The following is a 21,080-nucleotide window of genomic DNA, read 5'->3' on the forward strand; positions in this document are numbered from 1 at the left end:
GATCATACACTATCTTCGTGTACAAATTCCTATACCCACTAGAGCCCTTATAATTGTCCCTTGAGACTAAGAACTAAACCAAAGCATAGTTCAGTGTACACAAGATGACTATGATGACCTCAAGTCTAAGGATACTTGTACAACTATCACTATGTGAACAACTGCTGACATGTGAGTGAACTCCATCAGTTGTTCCGCCGTGTGAGTCATGTTTAGTGAACTTATTCTATAATAAGCACCTACATACTAGCTATAGTGTCACCACACAAATGTCTATGAGAACAGACATCCTTCATAATGAAGCAAGCATAGTATGTACCGATCTTTGCGGATTATTAATTACCAGTTAGTAATCCTACGACCATGAACTATTTAAGTTTAGAGTTATCATCTTTTAGGTCTCATTATTATAATCTCATCACAATCCATAAAAAGCTTTACTCTAAACTGTGGTATATCTTATTTAAACATTTAAATAGATAGAGCCCGCAGTAAAAAACAAAACAAGTCTTTTATTAATATCAATGAAATCAAAACAGATTACATAAAAGTTATTCCTAAATCCTCATACATGATTGGACTTAGGACATATCTCTTTCAATATGTTCATCCTTTGAGAGAGTATTGTAATCAGTTTTTATTCATTAATATAAAAAATGTTCTTTATGTTGAGTTTGTTATTTTGATTTGATTATTTAAACTATATTCACCCCCTCTACAGTTGATTAAAGGCCCAACAAAAAATAAAAATGCACTCTAGATATGCTTTTGTGTAGTATAAACTTGTAAAACACTTTCTCTTTATTACTCTTAATTCTGCAATCAAGCAACTCAATATTCAATTATTTTGAGACAATCACTGTAACCTTACAATCAGAAAAAGCAAGGCCATTTGGATATGCTTTTCTATTTTATAAAGTCTTAAAACAGTTTCACTTTAATACTCTTAATTTTGCATCAAACAACGTAATAGATAAATGTTTCGACGCAAACACAACAACCTTAAAAAAAACTAATCCATTATGCATATGCTTTTGTGTATATAAACTTGTAAAAACACTTTCACTTTATTACTCATAATTGTTGAATCAAACAACTTAATATTTTGAGATAATCACTGCAACCTTACGGTCAAAAAAAATAATCCGCCCTTGATTTGATTTTTATAATTATAAGTTATTAATCCATTGTTAGGTCCCAATGTGTTTGTAGAAGGGGGGTTGAATACAAACGTTACCAAATAATCGAATAAAATGCGGAATAAAAAATGTGAAACAAAATTCAAGTTAAATAAAAATATTATTAAACTTGAAAGGTGTTACAATAACTGTATCGATTACAAGGTATTAATCTCAAATCAATTATCACAAATCTAGAATAAATTCGACATGAACTTTTTCTATTTTTGCAATAATTAGAATCAAATGCTAAACGCGATTTGAGATTAAGTTCTAGGGATTTTGATCCGCTAGATTGTTACACAAGAACAAGATAAATAATTCTAGTGGTTTGGATTTAACATTAACAAACTAGAAATTGATCTTGAATTTCTGCAGAGAAGATGATTTTATATTTCAAGGCGGCTGCTCTTTTGTTCTTGACTTGTGTGTTGGATGATAATTGAAAGAAGGTCTTCTGCTTCTTTTTAATCAACAAAACCAATAGAATTGAATTGGCATGACAATCCTATAGCTGGCAAGACTTTCGGTAGGACAATTGAATGAACTAGCAAGACAATCTGAATGAACTAGCATGACAATTAGAATGAACTAGCATGACAATCAGAATGAACTAGCAAGACAATTATCCTCCTAGAGTAACTTTCGGTATGACAATGGAAAATGGCCTAGCATGACAATCGGTATGACAATCCAGATTGTCATGCTAGTTCATTTCCATTTGTCTTGCTGATTTAAGATTTGAATTTAATCCAATTAAACTTCTGAAAATTCCTAAAATTAATTCAGAATTAATTAATCAATTAATTTAATTAATAAATAAATTATTCTTCGCAGATATAATTTATTTTCTTAATTAAATTAGATGAATTAATTAATTAATAGAGAATTAATTCTAGTCTTGAGCAGCAACCATTCTTCTGCAAATCTTCTGAAAAACAGTGAAAATTATGAATCAATTCCACCACTTCAACGTTGACACTCGATGTACTGTCTGGTTCATGAGTGACTAACTTCCGTGACGTTTCTTCATGTCTTGACTCTGACACTTTGATTTTCTTCAGATTAAATCCTTGTAATTAATGATACTCTGACGAGATCTCTGTCACTTGATTAAATCCACGATCTTGATTTATATCACCGAGGCATGATCAACTTCTTGAACTTCTTCCAGTGAATTAACTCCTCAAGTCTGTAGATGAACATTGTCTCTGAATCCTTTGACAGATATTACTTTGCGAGATCTCTCTGACGGTCGATCCACTATTTACTTATTACATTCTTATTTGAGTTGAGTTGAATCCTCGAATATACAAATAGGTCTATGACATATGACTTACAATCTCCCCCTATTTGTTTGTTAGACAATAACACACAAATACCTAGAGGATAACTCAACTAACAAATAAGAAAAAGATATAAACATACATGTAAAGTAAATAGCAGAAAAGTTCTGGATGAGATTTAACATTTTCCAGATTCCAAGTAGATGTTCCTCTAGACTGAACATATCTTCAAGTAGTTCCATCTTCATTTGTACAACCACATTTCCTGTTGAGAAGCCCATATCTCTTGCTTCTCCCCCTATGAGAATCAACTGATTAAAGAAGATCACCTTCGTTTTACCACCTCTCCCGTACAATAGGATCCGCAGATAAAAACCAATGGTACTCCCCTAACAGATTCTTCCCTTACTAGGAAATCACCTTGTGTTTACCACCTCTCCCGTACAATAGGATCCGTAGTTACAAACAACAATGGTGTGGTGTAGTGTACATTTTTAGGATCTTTTTCTTCCTCCTTGCTATTTCTCCCCCTTAGTTGAGGAATCCTCCAAACTATTACTTAAGCTTTTATCTCCCCCTTAAAGAAGGAATGTATGCCTTCGTCTGAAGGAGTTCTCATATTTCACTTGGTTGGAAAAGAAATAACAAGTGTTTCTCTTTCTTCCTCACTGTGAGTGTGTGATTGTGTTTTAGTGTACCTCACATGTGTTTCACTCTTCTCTCCACTCATGTTTACACTCATTCTCACAAGTGTATCACTCCTCTCATAGCTCCATAATCCAGCTATACCTGCAAGGAAAATCACCTTAGCCATCCTTAAGGAGGTCATAGGTGGTGCAATGGGAGTTCGCAAATCCCCATCCTTGTTAAACTCGTCAGATGAATCTGAGTCATAATCTACAAGTTGCTAGTTTCCCTTTTAGGGTTCCAGATTTGAATTCTGGGAAGGTAAACAATGATCCAAAGAATTTAGCATAAAGATCAAAGTTCCCTTCTAATGTCTGTGAAGACATTTCCTTGTGACTCATCAGGTAATATCTGAATCATTGTCAACAAGTTGCCGATCTGCACCTATGTCAGATCCACTATCCGCAGATGCATCCAGGGGATTTAAGCCTGGGGAGGTAGACACTGACCACTGACATATGGCTTTTGGATCAGTATCCTCTCCTAACACCTGTAAAGGCAATTGGTCCATTAACGAACCTTAAACAATCGAATCTGACCTTAAAATGGTCGAAACTCTTGTTTCCGTCAACTCATCCTTTGTGTGTGTAACATTTCCTTGTGCATCAAGAATTGTTTATGTTTGAAGTGGTGACACTACATCGGATACCTTGGCCGACAGGCAAAATTCAATAGACTCACCCTGTTGAGAGAATGAATCTAGTAACTGTTTTTGTGCCTTTTCAGCCATTACATCTTTTTGAGAAGATGTATGGGGGCTAGCAGTTGTCTCGGTTTAAATACTACTCATCTATGTATGAGACAGAGCCACTGGGTTGACTACAGAACCTTCCTTATGTGGTGCACTAGGCACTATCTCCCTCACGCTCATTCATACTATATTTAGTGGTAAGAGAGTGTTGGTTGGTTCTGTTTTTATGTTTGTCTTTACAGTCTGGGATAGACGTTGTGGGTTTTCAACCTCATGACTGTCAATGAAAGAAAGTCAATGGAGACTGAACCTGTATCATAGAACATATGGTAATAGAGAGAAAATGATTTACAATAGTGATTTCAAAAGATTTTACATGAAATAAGAAATCACTAATGTAGAAAGAAGTTTGATTTTGTTTTTCAATATGAATGAGTTTTTGATAAAACATTGATCACTTAGGGTAAAGTCTAAGTAATTCTCATTCATATCAAAAGCTTACAAATTTCTGCAACATAATGTTAACAACATATCATTGATCGATACTTGTCAAGTACTTTAGATACTAATTGTTATGTTGCATTATCAATATATCACTGCACATATAAAACAATATGATTGTGCCTATTGATAAGATAGTTATTAATATGACGACTCTACTTATTCATATAAAATTATAACTTCTGTTAGAGTGCCATACCATGTCCTTGACGATTGCTTGAGCAGTATACTAGTTCATACCAACCTGAAGTGAGATTGTGAAGAAGAAATTGCATAGTCCAATAGATCTGCAGCTGCAAAGTCCATGAACTGTGGTGCATTGACTTCCTCTTTTGACTTACCAACCAGGAGTACACTTGTACACATCTTACTAGAGTACAATTCCAAGTGTAATGTGCAGCAGGTGTCTGATATGTCGTAATATTCTCTAGTCTCGTCACTGGTGCTATATGTTAGATACTGCTTCCTGATAATAACCTAGCACAATATACAAAATTACAATGATAACATTCCCAGCTTGCAAACAGCCATATCCCTCAGATAAACCTTTGCTGTTATCTCCAAAGGTAACTAGGGGGCCAGCTTTCTCAACCACATTTGATAGCAGGGCTCTATCTCCGGTCATATGTCTTGATGATCCACTGTCAAGAATCCACACTACCGGTTATACTTGTTTAATGCCCTGCACTACAAATGGATTAGACCTTCTTCGGAACCCAAACTTGGTTGGGCCCGGCATACTTGTAGAACTGTCCTTTATCAGGCAAAACAACATTTTTAATTTTAATTGTCTCAACTTTCTCAATGACTGAACATTTGACCTTGTAAACAGCCTTAACAAATTTCTGTTTAAGCTTAGGCACAAATGTCTCCTTTCTAGCCTTAGAAGGACTAGCAGTCTTAGACCTATCATGCTTCTTGTTATTCACATGCTGACGAGGAGTAGTCTTATCATTAGACACATGCTTACCATTAAAATAAGCATACATCATATTAAAAGCACAAGACATACAATTAACAACATCACATGCTTTATGAGAGTGATTAACAGCAGGCAATTTATGCATGGTAGACATGGCATTATTGTTATCCAACTCATGTGTGTCTGAGTTAGTCTCAGTTGCTTTCACAACTTTGACTGGAACTTTCGACTCACTTGACTTGGAAACAATCTTCTCATAAGCATGATCCTCAGCACGTATTTCTTCTTGAATAACAGAAGAGGTCGCATCAAATGGTTCAGCAATTGATGCTTTATAGAGGGGTTCATCAACACCCTTAAGCACATGTGGTACTTCCCTCCCTTTAGCACATACATGAGGAGGGGAGTTTATGCCTAATTCTCCAATAGCAGCATTGTAATCATAACCTATTCCAGATGTTTGATTAACAGCTTGCTTACTGTAGAACTCTTTAGCCTTCGAACAAGAATTGAAGTAGGCTCTAACCTTAGTCTCAAGATCGGTGATCTTGTCTTTGAGAATAGTTTCGAGTTTTCTATAACAGTCAACTCTATTCTCTAGAAAAGATACCTGTTCTTTTAATTTGTCTTGATTAATGTGCACAAGTCTTAATTCATTGACCTCTTTCTCAAGGTCTGTGATCTGTAAACTTAACAGTTCATTATCACGACGTGCACAATCTAAGTTACCTCTTAGATGATAAACCATTTCAGCATCAGAAAGTTTTACCTCTATTCTTGACGATGAAGCTTTTCCATCAATAGCCATAAGAGCAAGATTTCCTTCATCTTCATCTTCACTGTCAGTATCATCCCAGCTTCTTCCCTTTGCCAGATAAGCCCTTTCAGAGTTCTTTCTTACTTGCTTTGGCTTCCTACATTCTGTGGCAAAGTGTCCCAACTCATTGCAGTTATAGCATCTAATGGTGCTTCGATCAACCATCCCTGTTTTGTATCCACCACTGCTGGTGTTAGAGGATGAAGATCCACCTTTCTGGAATTTGTTGTAGTTGGACTTGTACTTAAACTTGGGATTCCTCTTGAATCTGACATGGGAGAATCTCTTGACAATTTGGGCCATTGACTCGTCTTCCAATTGCTCCAGCTCTTCCAAGGAATAAAAATCATCACTTGATTGATTTGTAGTAGGAGGATCATATTCTGCTACTAACTCATTTTCCTCACCCTTGGAAAACTGTACCATTCTTTCTAACTGTTGAGATTGTTGTTGTTGTTGACCTTCAGCTACAAGTGCATTAGATGTGCTGACCATTCTATCATTCCCGTAGACTTCCTTCTGTTGAATCTGCTCCAACTCATAGGTTTTTAACACTCCATAGAGCCTGTCCAAAGAAATCTCACTCAGATCTCTAGCTTCTCTAATGGCAGTGATTCTATGTTCAAGATGAGCTGGCAGTGTTAAAAGGAACTTTTTGTTGACCTCCCTGATTGAATAATACTTTCCATTGATGTTCAGGTTGTTGATCAACGCATTGTACCTCTCAAACACTTCAGTAATTCCTTCTCCTGGATTTGATTTGAAATGTTCATATTCAGAGGTTAGGATTTCCAACTTGTTCTCCCTAACTTCCTCTGTGCCTTCATTAATCACCTCAATAGTTTCCCACATGTGTTTGGAATTTTTACAGTTCATCACATGTCTGTTCATCAAGGGATCAAGGGAATCAATTAATATTAATTGAAGGCTGGCATCCAAGGAGGCTTCTTCCTTCTCAGCAGGAGTAAAATCTTCAGGCTCTTTTGGATAGGTTCTAGCTTCAGTAGTCACCACACCATCTATTATTACCTCCGGTTCAATAACCATCGGAGTTTTTATACCCTTCTTTAACAAGTTTGAATATTTGGGATTTGCAACTTGTAAAAATAATAGCATCTTCTTCTTCCACATGATATAATTCTCTTTATCAAATTGTGGAATTTTAACGGTTCCAACTTTATGTGAAGTCATTATGAATTTTTGAATAAATAAAAATTCAAGGAGTTGAAAAATCACAAAAGTCTAGGATCTTGATTTGTTCGTTAATCAGAAGGCTCTGATACCAATTGTTAGGTCCCAATGTGTTTGTAGAAGGGGGGTTGAATACAAACGTTACCAAATAATCGAATAAAATGCGGAATAAAAAATGTGAAACAAAATTCAAGTTAAATAAAAATATTATTAAACTTGAAAGGTGTTACAACAACTGTATCGATTACAAGGTATTAATCTCAAATCAATTATCACAAATCTAGAATAAATTCGACATGAACTTTTTCTATTTTTGCAATAATTAGAATCAAATGCTAAACGCGATTTGAGATTAAGTTCTAGGGATTTTGATCCGCTAGATTGTTACACAAGAACAAGATAAATAATTCTAGTGGTTTGGATTTAACATTAACAAACTAGAAATTGATCTTGAATTTCTGCAGAGAAGATGATTTTATATTTCAAGGCGGCTGCTCTTTTGTTCTTGACTTGTGTGTTGGATGATAATTGAAAGAAGGTCTTCTGCTTCTTTTTAATCAACAAAACCAATAGAATTGAATTGGCATGACAATCCTATAGCTGGCAAGACTTTCCGTAGGACAATTGAATGAACTAGCAAGACAATCTGAATGAACTAGCATGACAATCAGAATGAACTAGCATGACAATCAGAATGAACTAGCAAGACAATTATCCTCCTAGAGTAACTTTCGGTATGACAATGGAAAATGGCCTAGCATGACAATCGGTATGACAATCCAGATTGTCATGCTAGTTCATTTCCATTTGTCTTGCTGATTTAAGATTTGAATTTAATCCAATTAAACTTCTGAAAATTCCTAAAATTAATTCAGAATTAATTAATCAATTAATTCAATTAATAAATAAATTATTCTTCGCATATATAATTTATTTTCTTAATTAAATTAGATGAATTAATTAATTAATAGAGAATTAATTCTAGTCTTGAGCAGCAACCATTCTTCTGCAAATCTTCTGAAAATCACTGAAAATTATGAATCAATTCCACCACTTCAACGTTGACACTCGATGTACTGTCTGGTTCATGAGTGACTAACTTCCGTGACGTTTCTTCATGTCTTGACTCTGACACTTTGATTTTCCTCAGATTAAATCCTTGTAATTAATGATACTCTGACGAGATCTCTGTCACTTGATTAAATCCACGATCTTGATTTATATCACTGAGGCATGATCAACTTCTTGAACTTCTTCCAGTGAATTAACTCCTCAAGTCTGTAGATGAACATTGTCTCTGAATCCTTTGACAGATATTACTTTGCGAGATCTCTCTGACGGTCGATCCACTATTTACTTATTACATTCTTATTTGAGTTGAGTTGAATCCTCGAATATACAAATAGGTCTATGACATATGACTTACATCCATTCTAACTTAGCTAATTACCGATAACAAAATTATTTGACACAATAATTGTAACTATAAAAAGAAACTTGAACACTTATACATTCAAATTAATAAGCCAATAATATACAATCTCAGCAACCAGTTATAAAACTAAAACTAACAATTCTTCATACTAAATCATAAACTTCATAATCAAGGTTTGATAATGAATAAGAACAGATCTACAACTATTATATAAATTTAGGTATTAGAAGTTATCCTTTTTTTTGGCGATTTTAACAAAAGTATAAAGCTCTAATTTGATTCTCTATTGTAATGATGAACATAAATCATATTTCAAACGACTTTTGTGTTTGTCTTTAACGAATCTGTGTTGTAAACGAAGAAATCTATGTAATTTGTTGATTATAATGTATACAAAGAAAGTAAGTCATGAGCAAAAAACTGTTGAGTGTGATTATTTTGCAACAGAATATAACCAATTGAAAGTACTTTTTTTATTATTTTTTATTCATTATCGTAAATTTACGAAATGTTTTCAATTTTAAAATAATTTTGCAATAGTTTTTAAAGTCCTTAATTAAATTTGCAAAACTTTTTTTAGTATATTTATGAAAAATCCCAAGACAAAATTGTCTCTGAATTTACAATCAATAATAAAATAATAAAAATATCAATTTGAGGATATTTTTGTTTTTCTTAATTTTATACTTTTTGACGGAGGAATTTGGGAGCAACAAATCTGAGGTTCGTAACCGGAAACAAGATCTGTGACGGTGGTTCTTTTTCGGAAACGTGAACAGTAATCGTCGGATTCTATGAACAGTGTTTGGTGGCGATTATTGGTGGCTGAGATTGCTTCGGGTCAGTGCTGGCTCCTTTGCGCTCTGGCTTCTGACCCCTCACAATTTGCCTACGTATCCCTATTTATAGGGAATCAAGCCAACGTAGTTCTTGGGGAAAAAGAAACCTAATGGGCTTAGATCTCTTGTCCCGAGGCCCAATGGGAAATCCACTGGAAACCGTCTTCTACTAGCTTTAGGAATGTCCGCCGATGATGCCCAATCACAAAGGCCCAAGGCTCGTCCGCGGCTTCGAGAGTTCACGGATAAGGCATCTCCCTGGCCAAGGATAACCCTCCGCTACCAGCTGTTTCTCTAGTTTGTGGACGCAGGTATAGCCGTGGTTCACCCCAAATATTGGACGCATCCTTGTCCCCCGATAAGGAGCACCTACCAGATTACAGGATAAGTGATCCCAAGCTTTTGGGTGCAAAGTACAGGATACTCCAAAGTCTCCCAATGAGGACACCCGCTGACTATAGAGACAGAGCTCCCAAAGTACCCACCAGAACTCACCCCACATCCTCAATGAGGACACTCATTGACTACAGGAGGAGGCCTTCCGCCCAGGCATTACCCTTGAGGTCTCTGACCATGGGCACCGCCTTCCTGTAGATGCACTACAGGAAGGAGTTCTTCAAAAAAGTACCTGCATCAAATAGGTTAGTAATAATAATATTCATCTTCCTCGAATCTTCCAAAGAGTTCATGTTGAACTTCTTCCCAAATATCCTTGATTTTAGGGTGCGCCCTAAGTTCTTCAAAAGATAAAAAAGGTCAAACCCTGTAATGAGTTCCTGAGCATCTTCCTTCCTACCATCAAGGCGTGCCTCCCTCATCTGGTGAGGGCACGCCCTCCATATCTTACAGGGGGCACATTTCCATTAGTCATTCATAAGTCAGGGCGCGTCCTTCCCTACTAATAGGGCGCGCCTAATTTCCTTCTATAAAGAAGGGTCGTCTTATCTACTCCTTAATTTTAGGCGTATGTACTTCATTTCGACTATTTTATCAATCTTAATATGAATATTGTTTATACCAATTTCCGGGCACAACAACTATCCCACATATTCCATATGTCATTGGAAATGGGATTGGAATTTCTACTTACCTTTCATCAAAATTCGTATAAACTTATTTACCAACATTTTTCCACAGGGCGCGCCGTAAGCAGGGCGCGTCTTTCAAAATTTCCATCTTTCTCTACTCAGAACTTCAAATTGCCATGACAATTAGATTAGGCGCGCATTCAAGAGGGTGCGTCCTAGAATTTCAAACGGTTCAAAACAGTTCCCCTTTTTCTTCGGGAGTCATGACCGACATGATTGATGTGATTGACAGTTGTCATTTTGAGCTATAAATACAAGTCATAATCAGCCTTTTCACCTTTTACCTTACTCTCTCTCTCTTATTTTACTTTTTCTTCAAAAAATTACCACACTGGCGGGAGGAACTTGTGCCCGGAATCTGCCTTTTTCTGTTGCCGTTTCTCAGATTTTCTCAGTTGATCTTCTTCTCCAACCGAAAAGGTATGTAAAGCTTTTCTTATTTCAGGATTTCATCGAGTAAATTACACTGCATGTCATATTATCTTTTCAACTTTTTGTTCATAATTCATCCTCTGTTTGTATGTATTCGTGTGTATATATGTGTGTATATTGCAATCTCTATGGTTTAGATCCAAAATCATATGGTTTAATTTTCAAATTTATGTTTCTAGGAATTCCAACCGTTTATAATTCTACTTTCAATTAAGTCTAAGGGCGTATATTCCGTGAGACCCGTCCATGGTGCGCCCTTTCATTTATATGAGGCGTGTCACCCCACTTTATTATCAGTAGTGTCATTATAATCTGTACACCTTGCCGTTTAAGGCGCACCATCTTAACCACTAACCTTCCAACTAGGGTTGTCAAATGGATATTTCGGATACGGATCTACCTATATCCGTATCCGGATCCGAAATTTCATATCCGTATCTGGAAATATTTGAAGAATAATATCTGAATCCGGATCCGACGAATACTATCCGGATACGGATAATATCCGGATCTGAATCCAATTTTCAATCAGAATTTTTAATTACAATTCATTTGATAACTATATTAATCGATGAAATCATAAAACTAAATGATTCGTCAGGATTTTTATATTAAAAATTCAAAAAAAATTAAAAAATACAGTAAAAATTAAAATTTCATTTTTAAAAAATAAAATAAAAGTTAAAGTGATTTAATCCTTTTTAATTTATTAAAAATTAATTTTTATATATCTTTTCAATATATTTGTTATCTTTAAATTGTTGAACTCAAATGATTTTTTATATATGTCAATACTATTTTTATATTTATATAAAATTTGTATAAATATAATATTTAATTATATATGTGTGTGTATATGTTTATATACACATACAAACACTATAAATTTAATATAATAAATTTTAAATTACATAAATATTTAAATATAATATATTTATTCAGATTCAGATATTATCGGATTCGAATATGCCTATATCCGTATCCGTAATCATCGAATTCGAATACGGATAATATCCGCTTTATTTCGGATACGAATAATATCCGCTTTATTTCGGATACGAATGCGGATTTTTCGGACGAATATCGGATTTTTCGAATTTTTTCGACAGCCTTACTTCCAACATCTTAGCATTTAGTCATTATACTAGACTACATGGGTCTTATCATTGATAGGATGCGCCTTCATAGCATAGTACGTGCCTTAGGAGGAGGTTAATATAGGTCACCCCCAACACAGGGGATACTATCTTCTTAAGCCCTCTATTACTTGTTTGTTTCCTTTATATTTTCTTCTCCCATTCTTTCGAATTGGGCGCGCCCTCAATGTTTCTTTGGTTTTCTTGACAGCTGGAAGACGAGGGCGCGTCCTCACCTTTTCATCTATTCAAGGATTTTTGCTCTAGGCTAGGAATCTATTCTCCCCCTCCCATCTCCTTCGAACTAGACTTCCCAGACGCACACAGAACTCCCCATTTCTTGGAACAAGAGGCGCACCTTGTTGAAGAGTTCAAATTCAGTGATATAATGGTAGAATCACCACATAACTCTCAAGACCACATCCCTCTGAATCAAATAAAGGGGTAAACATAAACTAGTTCAAAAAGAAAGATCCCCAATCCCTGCTAGTACAGAACTAGATGACGATGACTGGTTGGAGAGTTTGAACGCGAATATGTATAGGGGCATTGAAATTGGTGTTAATGTTGGGGCAGGGTCATCCAAGGTCTCCTACAGGGCTGTTTCTCCAAGTCTCTCCCCTCAACAATCACAGGGTTCGCCCACTCCTCAGCAATCAGAGGGTACGTCTGAAGAGAACGCATCACCTCTTCGGGATGAAATGAATTTCTTTGATGAAGACACCTTTTATTTTTCTACTTCTCCTGACCCTTCTCCCACCCCCTTCCAATATTGGGAAGTATCTGATAGCGAGTTGAACTTCGATTGGAATGACTTCGAGCCGTGCAACGAAGTTGTGAAGAAGCGTTTCGGGAAAGAGCACATGAAGCTATTATGTGTTGGACTCCCCACAGCCTGTTCAGATGAACAATTAGGGTGGCTTATGGAGTACTATGACATGGAGGGTATCTGGGCGCGCCCTCTCAGCATGATGCGACCCCATATTTTTAATAATGGAAGGAATTTCAGGATTCCCGGAATGGTGACCAGTCCCAAGCTGGTTTCATTGGGAGTGGGCGCGCCCTTGCACCCCTTCCTTAGAGAGGTGATTAAGCTATATGATGTAGCCCCACTCCAACTTTCTCCCAACAACTACAAATTTGTCCTTGCCTTATTCATTTTCTACACAAATTTGGGTTTTTCTCAACCCTCAATGGCCAAAGTGAGCTACTTTTTCAGCCTAAGGAAGTCTGACCTTGGATACTACTATCTGGTCACGGACAAACAATATAACAAAAAAGGCTTCTCTTCTGGAAAGCTCAGCCATGAGAAAGGCTAGAAGGAAAATTTCTTCTATCTATACGATATTCCCAGGATAAGAATTAGATTCAACACATCTCCAAGTAAGGGCGCGCCTCCTTCGTTCTCTTTTTATCAGCTTATATTTATTTTCTATCTCTCATAATATTGTTTTTACTTAGACAAACCAGTGGTAAGAGCACTCGAGGGCGCGCCCAAAAGGCGAGTAGAAGCCCTTCTTAGAGTGGTCGTCGAGAGATGGAATCTAAAAACATTGGTTACCAGGACCAACCTTATGCGGGTTGGAATCCTTTTCGACCAGGTGGGGATTAGATGTAGATTCATAAGATTTAAAAAAGGTGTTCTTGTCTCTCGTGCCATTGACTTAGACAGTGATGAAGATGCTGAAGAAGAAGAGGAAGAAGTAAAAGACAACTCCCTTCAAGGAGAGGTTCCTTCAGGTTTGATCATTTTAAGCCTCATTGGCGCGCCTTCTGTTGTTGGCGCGTCTTCGTAGCTTAATAAAAACTTTGTAAAATTTCTTGTTAGCTTCACTCCTCGCATATCATATTATATCTTCGATTCCATATCCCTTAGTCATCCCTATACCTTTTTTGTTTTCGTATCATTTTCTTTAGTTATAGATTGCACATTCATATTATACATTTTATTCTTGTTTTTATCTTTACTTGTTGCATCTCGGTACATTGTATATTTTCAAGCCTTTATTGACAAATTTGATACTTGTGGTGCGCCCTAAATCTAGGAGCGCCTCATTGCAATGTTCATTTATGTTTACCATGTCTTATGCAGAAATGGCTCCTCCCAGAATTGCTAAGTCATTCGGGACGCATCCCAGCGACAAACCCAAGCCCAAATTAAGGAAATATGTTTTTGCAGCCCATACATCCACTCATGTTCCTACTCCTGTCTCTCAGACTGCTCCTGTTCTGAAAAGGCCAATCATTGATCTGACCGAAAAATAGGGTGCGCCCAAAAAGCCAAGGACAAATGGCGCGCCTTCAGGATCTGCTACTGCTCTGAATTCCCTTAGTCCTTTGGGTTACCTCCATGTTACAGATGAGGAGGTGGAGCAATGGCAAGCCATGTGCTTGGAAGACACCACCAAGCCTTCCATTAAGGCATCTTGCCAACTGTTCATCCACTCTAATCAGATGGTGGACAAGTTTTTAGAGGAGAAGGCGTGCCATGAGAGGCTGCAAGGTGACAACAATATTTTCAAAAATACTTTGAAGGACAAAGACTTCCTCCATTCAAAAGATATCAAAGCCAAATATTCTGAAATTGCTTTCCTCAAAGGTGAAGTTGCAAATTCAACTTCCCAGCTTGAAATAGCCAACAAAAAGGCAGAACTTCTTCACGTAGAATTGGCTGAAGCAAAAGCGAGGATAGAGTATCTTGAGGATCAAGAAAGGAGCGGCTGGATGGAGGTGAGGAGGACTATAACGGATGATGCTTTTGCCAATGGTTTCCATTTCTACAGGATTGGGTTCGTGGCAAATGATCTTGAGTACACTTTTGAGAAGTTTGGCGAAGAAACCGTAGCTAAAATGGCTGAACTCAAAAGGGAGTTTGACAAGGAGATTCGAGAGAAAAGGGTTGAGCTCGGCTTAGAGGAAGCTAAGGGCGCGCCTACCGACGAGCCTGAGAAGGACGCGCCTAAGGTTGACCCCTCAATTCCTCTCCAATCCATTCCTCCAACCGGTGAAAATCAGGGCGCACCCTAATTTATTATCATGTTTATCTGAAATAAGTCTTTTAATACTTTGAGGAACCAGCCCTCTTTTGATGCTGTGCAAAGTTGTTATGACTATGTTTCATTTTGCTACTTTTTTATTTGAATTATGGCTTTAAGGTTTCATTTATCTTTTAACAAGTAGATTTTCTGCAAAAAAGTTTCTAAATACCACATTGATGGCGCGCCTTAAGGGGTCAGCCACATCTTAAAAGTAAACATTCTTGTATAATAATCTTTCAAAGTCAAAACCAGGCGCCTCCACCATTAAGGCACGCCTTGTTTTACCTAGGTTTTTTTATTTTAGCTATTTCTAGACAATCTTACACTTTTATTTTTGCCAAGATTTTATAAACACACAGAAGTTAAGGTGCGTCTTTCCATAGAGGCGCGTTTTTTGCATCGTGATCATAAGTTAACTTAGAACATAGTATTTCCCCAATTGGGCACGCCTTATCATAACGCGCGTCTTCATTTTTTAACAGATTTTCTTAGATAGGAAATTTTTATAACTTCTGATTTAAAGGGTATATTCCCTAATAATGGAATTTCACTATCACATCATATTATGAACATCTTTTGTTGATGTATCACAAATAGCTTTTTCTGTATATATGAGGAGACTCTGTTATCAGGGCGCGCCCTAAAGTTCCCCTACAATTTATATGCTAAGAAAACAAAGCAATATGAATCAACTTTTTCTTTTCATTAATAATGCGCTCTCGTGCAAAGATTACACCAGTCCCATGGCTACTATGCTCTGTGGGAAAATTATTTGAAATTTTATCCTTCTGCTAGTTCCAAGGCTCGTAGTCATGTATACCACCCCCTAGGCTAGGAGGAATTTATAGGCTACTAGTCTATTACATAGGAATTAATCATAGAAACGAGGAGGCCAAAGCCACACCCTATTGATAATACTTCCGTAAGTGCTCTGCATTCCAAGCCCGAGGGATAAGTTTGCCATCCAAATCTTCCAAATGATAAGTTCCCTTCTAGAGTATAGCCTTGACCTTGTATGGTCCCTCCCAGTTAGCTCCAAGCACCCCATGCTGAGCTATTTTGGTATTTGGCATGACTTTTCGCAACACAAGACCTCCCACCTTATATGGTACGAACTTCACCTTCTTATTAAAATACCTTGCAATTCTCTGCTAATATGCAGCAAAATTCAATTGAGAGTTCATTCTGGCTTCATCTAGCAAATCCAAGTGGAGCCTTTGGTTAACTTCTGCATCTTCCTCAACAAACAAGGCCCTTCACAGGGATTCGGCTCCTACTTCCATGGGAACCATAGCCTCATACCCATAAGTCAGCAAAAATGGTGACTCTCCTATGGTTAATCTAGGAGTCATGTTGTAAGACCAAAGGACCATGGGCATCTCCTCTAGCCAATCTCCCTTCTTTTCTTCCAGCTTAGCCTTTAAAGTGTGCTTAATAATCTTGTTTATGGCTTCTGTCTGACCATTTCTTTGCGGGTGATAGACCGCGGCAAAAACTTTCTTGATGTCCAAGCCTTTACAAAACTTCCTTAGCTCTTTACTGTCGAACTGCTTTCTATTATCCGAGATGATTTTATACGGAATTCCGAACCTGCAGACTATGGAGTTAAAGACAAAGTCTTTGATTTTCTTTGCCGTGATCGTGGCCAATGGCATAGCTTCCGCCCATTTTATAAAATAATCAACAGCCACCACCGCATATTTCACACCCCCCTTGGCTTTGGGTAATTCTCCAATGAGTTCAATTTCCCACATGGCAAAAGGCCAAGGACTTGCCAGCGAAGTAATAGAAGTTGCCGGGGCATTGGAATAATTAGCGAATTGCTGGCAACGGTCAAAGGCCCGAACAAACTTGAAGGCATCTTCTTTCATAGTCGGCCAATAATATCCTTGTCTAAGGACCTTCAATGCCAATGAACCACCCCCCGAGTGATTGCCGCAAATACCTATATACACCTCTCTGAGAATATAATTCCCTTCTTCCGGATCCACGCATCATAATAGTGGTTGGCTAAACCCTCTCTTATACAATACTCCATCATATTCAACGTACTTCGCAGCCTGGTAGCGAAGGCGTCGAGCCTGTAACTTGTCTTCTGGAAGAGCTCTTATTTGAATATAGTTATGAATGGGGGTCATCCAATTTTCTTGCGGGATCTCCTGTGCCTGGAACACCCATACCTCTAGAATACTTGGGATTTCTTGGATCCCCAAAGGAATTTGCCCAAGTTAGACATTGTCCATCTGTGACCCCATCTTCTCCAAGGCATCTGCATTGCTATTCTCTTCCCTTGGTACACCTTCTAGCCTGGCACTTCCAAACCTTTCCAGTAGACGCTGCGCACATCTCATATATAACTCTGTCTGAGGTCCTCGGACTTGGAAACCTCCGTTGACCTGATTTACCACTAACTCTGAGTCACTCTGAGCGATCAAGTTCACAATCCGCACTTCCAGGGCTATTTTCAAACCATTAATTAATGCTTCATACTCAGCATCATTGTTAGTGATGTAAAATTTAAAGTGGATGGCACTCATCGAACGATGCCCTTCCGGGGTGACCAAAATAATCCCGGCACCTGCTCCATTATTATTCACAGCCCCATTAACATGCAAGATCCACCAAGGGTGTGGGAACTCTTCTCTCACATCAGCAGGATGATTTTCTTGTGAGGAAGATTCTGCCAACACTATAGCCTTATTGTCTACTTCAGAGTCAAACTCTTGTATGAAATCATCCAACGCCTATCCCTTGATCGCTATACGAGGGAAATATTCCAAATCGAATTGTCCCAGCTCTATCACCCATTTTAACATTATTCCCGATGATTCTGGTTTATTTAAAATATTCTGGACAGGAAAAGCGGTGCGAACCTCTATTCGGTGAGCTTGGAAGTACAGTCTCAACTTTTGTGCCGCAAGGATAAGGGCGTAACTAATTTCTCCATGCTGGTATATCTAGTCTCTGTATCTAGCAACCTTTTGCTTACATAATACATGGGCGATTGGTGACTCCCTTCCTCCTTCACCAACACCGCGCTGACGGAGTATTCTAAAACCGCCAAGTAAAGAACCAACGTTTCCCCATCCTCCAGTTTGGACAACATAGGAGGATTTCCCAACCGCTCTTTGATATTTAGAAAAGCATATTCATAATCTGAGGTTCACATGAAATCCTTTCCCATCCTTTTAATTGCCTTAAAGAATTCCTTGCATTTATCCGATGACTTTGAGATAAATCGATTCAAAGCCGCAATCTTTCCCGTCAAGTTTTATATTTGCTTAATGCTGGTGGGAGATTTCATGTCCAACAGAGCTTTGATTTTTTTCGTGTTCGCCTCAATCCCTCGGTGGTTAACCATGAATCCCAAGAATTTTCCTGTTTCCACGCCAAATACACACTTTTGAGGATTCAACTTCATTCTATACTTTCTCAATATATGGAACATCTCAGCCAAGTCTGCTATGTGATCTTCCTCCCTCTTAGATTTTAAAAGCATATCATCCACGTACACCTCTATCGTCTTCCCGATCTGCCTCTTAAACATTTTGTTCACAAATCTTTGATAAGTGGCCCCAATATTGATCAGTCCAAACGGCATCCCAATATAGCAATAAAGCCCCCTATTAGTAATAAAAGAGGTATGCTCTTGGTCGGGCTCGTACATGGGGATTTGGTTATACCCAGAGTATACATCCATGAAACACAGCAGGGCATGCCCTGCCATGGCATTGACCAACTGGTTGATTCTTGGCAAAGGGAAGCTATCCTTTGGACATGCTTTATTTAGATCATTGAAATCCACACACGTTCTCCACTTACTGTTGGGTTTTTTCACTAAAATCGGATTTGCCAACCAATCTGGGTAAAAAGATTCTCTGATTAGTCCGACGTCCAAGAGTCTTTCTACCTCTTCTGCCAAGTTACAACCCTTTCTCCACTCACGGCTCTCCATTTTTGCCTGATCCCCTTATGCTTGGGATCAATGTTCAAACGATGGTGTTGACGGAGGAATTTGGTAACAACAAAATTTGAGCTTCGTAGCCGGAAACAAGATCTGTGACGGTGGTTCTTTGTCGGAAACGTGAACAGTAATCGATGGATTCGATAAATGATATTCGTCGGAAAAGATGAACAGTGTTTGGTGGTGGTGATTATTGGGGGCTGAGATTGCTTAGGGTTAGTGGTGGCTCCTTTGCGCTCTCGCTTCAGACCCCTTAAAATTTGCCTACGTACCCCTATTTATAGGGGATCAAGCCCACGTAGTTCTTGGGGAACAAGAAACCTAATGGGCTTAGATTTCTTATCCCGAGGCCCAGTAGGAAACCTACTGGAAACCGTCTTCTACTAGCTTTAGGAATGTCCGCCGATGAGGCCCAACCACAAAGGCCCAAGGCTCGTCCGCGGCTTCGAGACTTCACGGATAAGGCATCTCCCTGGCCAAGGATAACCCTCCGCTACCAGCTATTTCTCTAGTCCACGGACGCAGGTATAGCCGTGGTTCACCCCAAATGTTGGACGCATCCTTGTCCCCCGATAAGGAGCCCCTACCAGATTGCAGGACAAGTGATCCCAAGCTTTTGGGTGCAAAGTGCAGGATACTCCAAAGTCTCCCAACGAGGACACCCGTTGACTACAAGGACAGAGCTCCCAAAGCACACACCAGATTTCACCCCACATCCCCAATGAGGACACCCATTGACTACAGGAGGAGGCCTTCAGTCCAGGCATACCCCTGGAGGTCTCTGACCACGGACACCGCCTTTCCTGTAGATATGCTACAGGAAGGAGTTCTTCAATAGAGTACCTGCACCAAATAAGTTAGTAATAATAATTCTCCATCTTCCTTGAATCATCCAAAGAACCCGTCCAAGTAACCATGTTAAAGTCCCATCCAGGCTATATTTCTCACTTAGGGCGCGCCCTAATACCTTAGGGGATAACTCTAAGAATCAGTTGAATTACTTTTTTCATATATCAATAGGGCGCGCCTCATTCACCAATGAGGGCGCGCCTTGATTATGTAAGGCATCTGCATTACTCTTCTCGTATGCATAAGGGCGCGCCTCCCCATATCTGTAGGGCGCGCCTTCTTCTTTTGTGATAAAATAGATGCCTTATCTTTCCTTAATTTTAGGCACCAAAATCCCAATTCTGACCAATTGACCCGGTTTTGACCCGAATAAGGTTTATACCAAATTTTGGGCATAACAACTACCCCCCAAATTCCATATGCTATTGAAAATGGGATTGTAATTTTCAACCCCCCTAGCAAACTTGAAAATTTGTATGAGCGTCTACCAATTTGAGGGTATGCCCTTACGAACTTATTTATTCCTCTTTCTTCATCCTGCTCTATTTCTTCTTTGAACATGATAGGATGCGGCTTGGATGAATGCGCGTCTCTTGAATCTATACAACAACTTCACACCCCTCAATGTAACATTTGTCACTCTCTACCACTTCTCTTCTTTATAGCTATAATATTGGTTTGTCTAGAGAGGTTTACCACTTATGCACAACTTCTCTAAGCTTACATGAGCTAACTCGGCGTAAGAAATAAGAGAAGTTGTACAAAAGTGTGCACCTCACATACCTTGAAAAAGCATAATCCATTAACGAAGATTTGAGAGTTTTCTCCAACTTTTTCATCCTAATATTGATTTCTCATGGGCGCGCCTTAAACAGAAAGGGTCATTATTAGAGGGCGCTCTCTAAGGGAAGGCATAACCAGGATAAAAGACCAGTTCTCTGAACTTCAAATAATAAATAATCTTTGATGAAAGGAGGACGTGTTTTGTTGGTGAGAGTGATTCTTCCATCAATAACACAATACCAT

The 21,080-nt window shown here is 38.3% G+C and overlaps 1 protein-coding gene across 1 annotated transcript; it reads right to left on the minus strand.

Annotated features, from left to right (window-relative positions):
- Positions 1–17,469: 17,469 nt before the first annotated feature.
- Positions 17,470–19,196, minus strand: LOC141685485 (uncharacterized). Its single transcript, XM_074490581.1, has 3 exons — positions 18,553–19,196; positions 18,238–18,367; positions 17,470–17,985 (listed from the first exon to the last, which is right to left on the minus strand). Exons 1-3 carry the CDS (start codon positions 19,194–19,196, stop codon positions 17,470–17,472), a joined length of 1,290 nt encoding a protein of 429 aa, XP_074346682.1.
- Positions 19,197–21,080: the final 1,884 nt, after the last annotated feature.

Source organism: Apium graveolens, chromosome 9 (assembly GCF_009905375.1).
Source record: "Apium graveolens cultivar Ventura chromosome 9, ASM990537v1, whole genome shotgun sequence".
NCBI classification, from domain to species: domain Eukaryota; kingdom Viridiplantae; phylum Streptophyta; class Magnoliopsida; order Apiales; family Apiaceae; genus Apium; species Apium graveolens.

Coding starts and splice junctions, on each gene's coding strand:
- LOC141685485 (XM_074490581.1), bottom strand. CDS start 19,196: ATGGAGAGCCGTGAGTGGAGAAAGGGTTGTAACTTGGCAGAAGAGGTA. Junction 18,368..18,552: donor ACGAAAAAAATCAAAGCTCT/GTTGGACATGAA, acceptor TAAATATCAAAG/AGCGGTTGGGAAATCCTCCT. Junction 17,986..18,237: donor GGGAGTCACCAATCGCCCAT/GTATTATGTAAG, acceptor ATCAAGGGATAG/GCGTTGGATGATTTCATACA.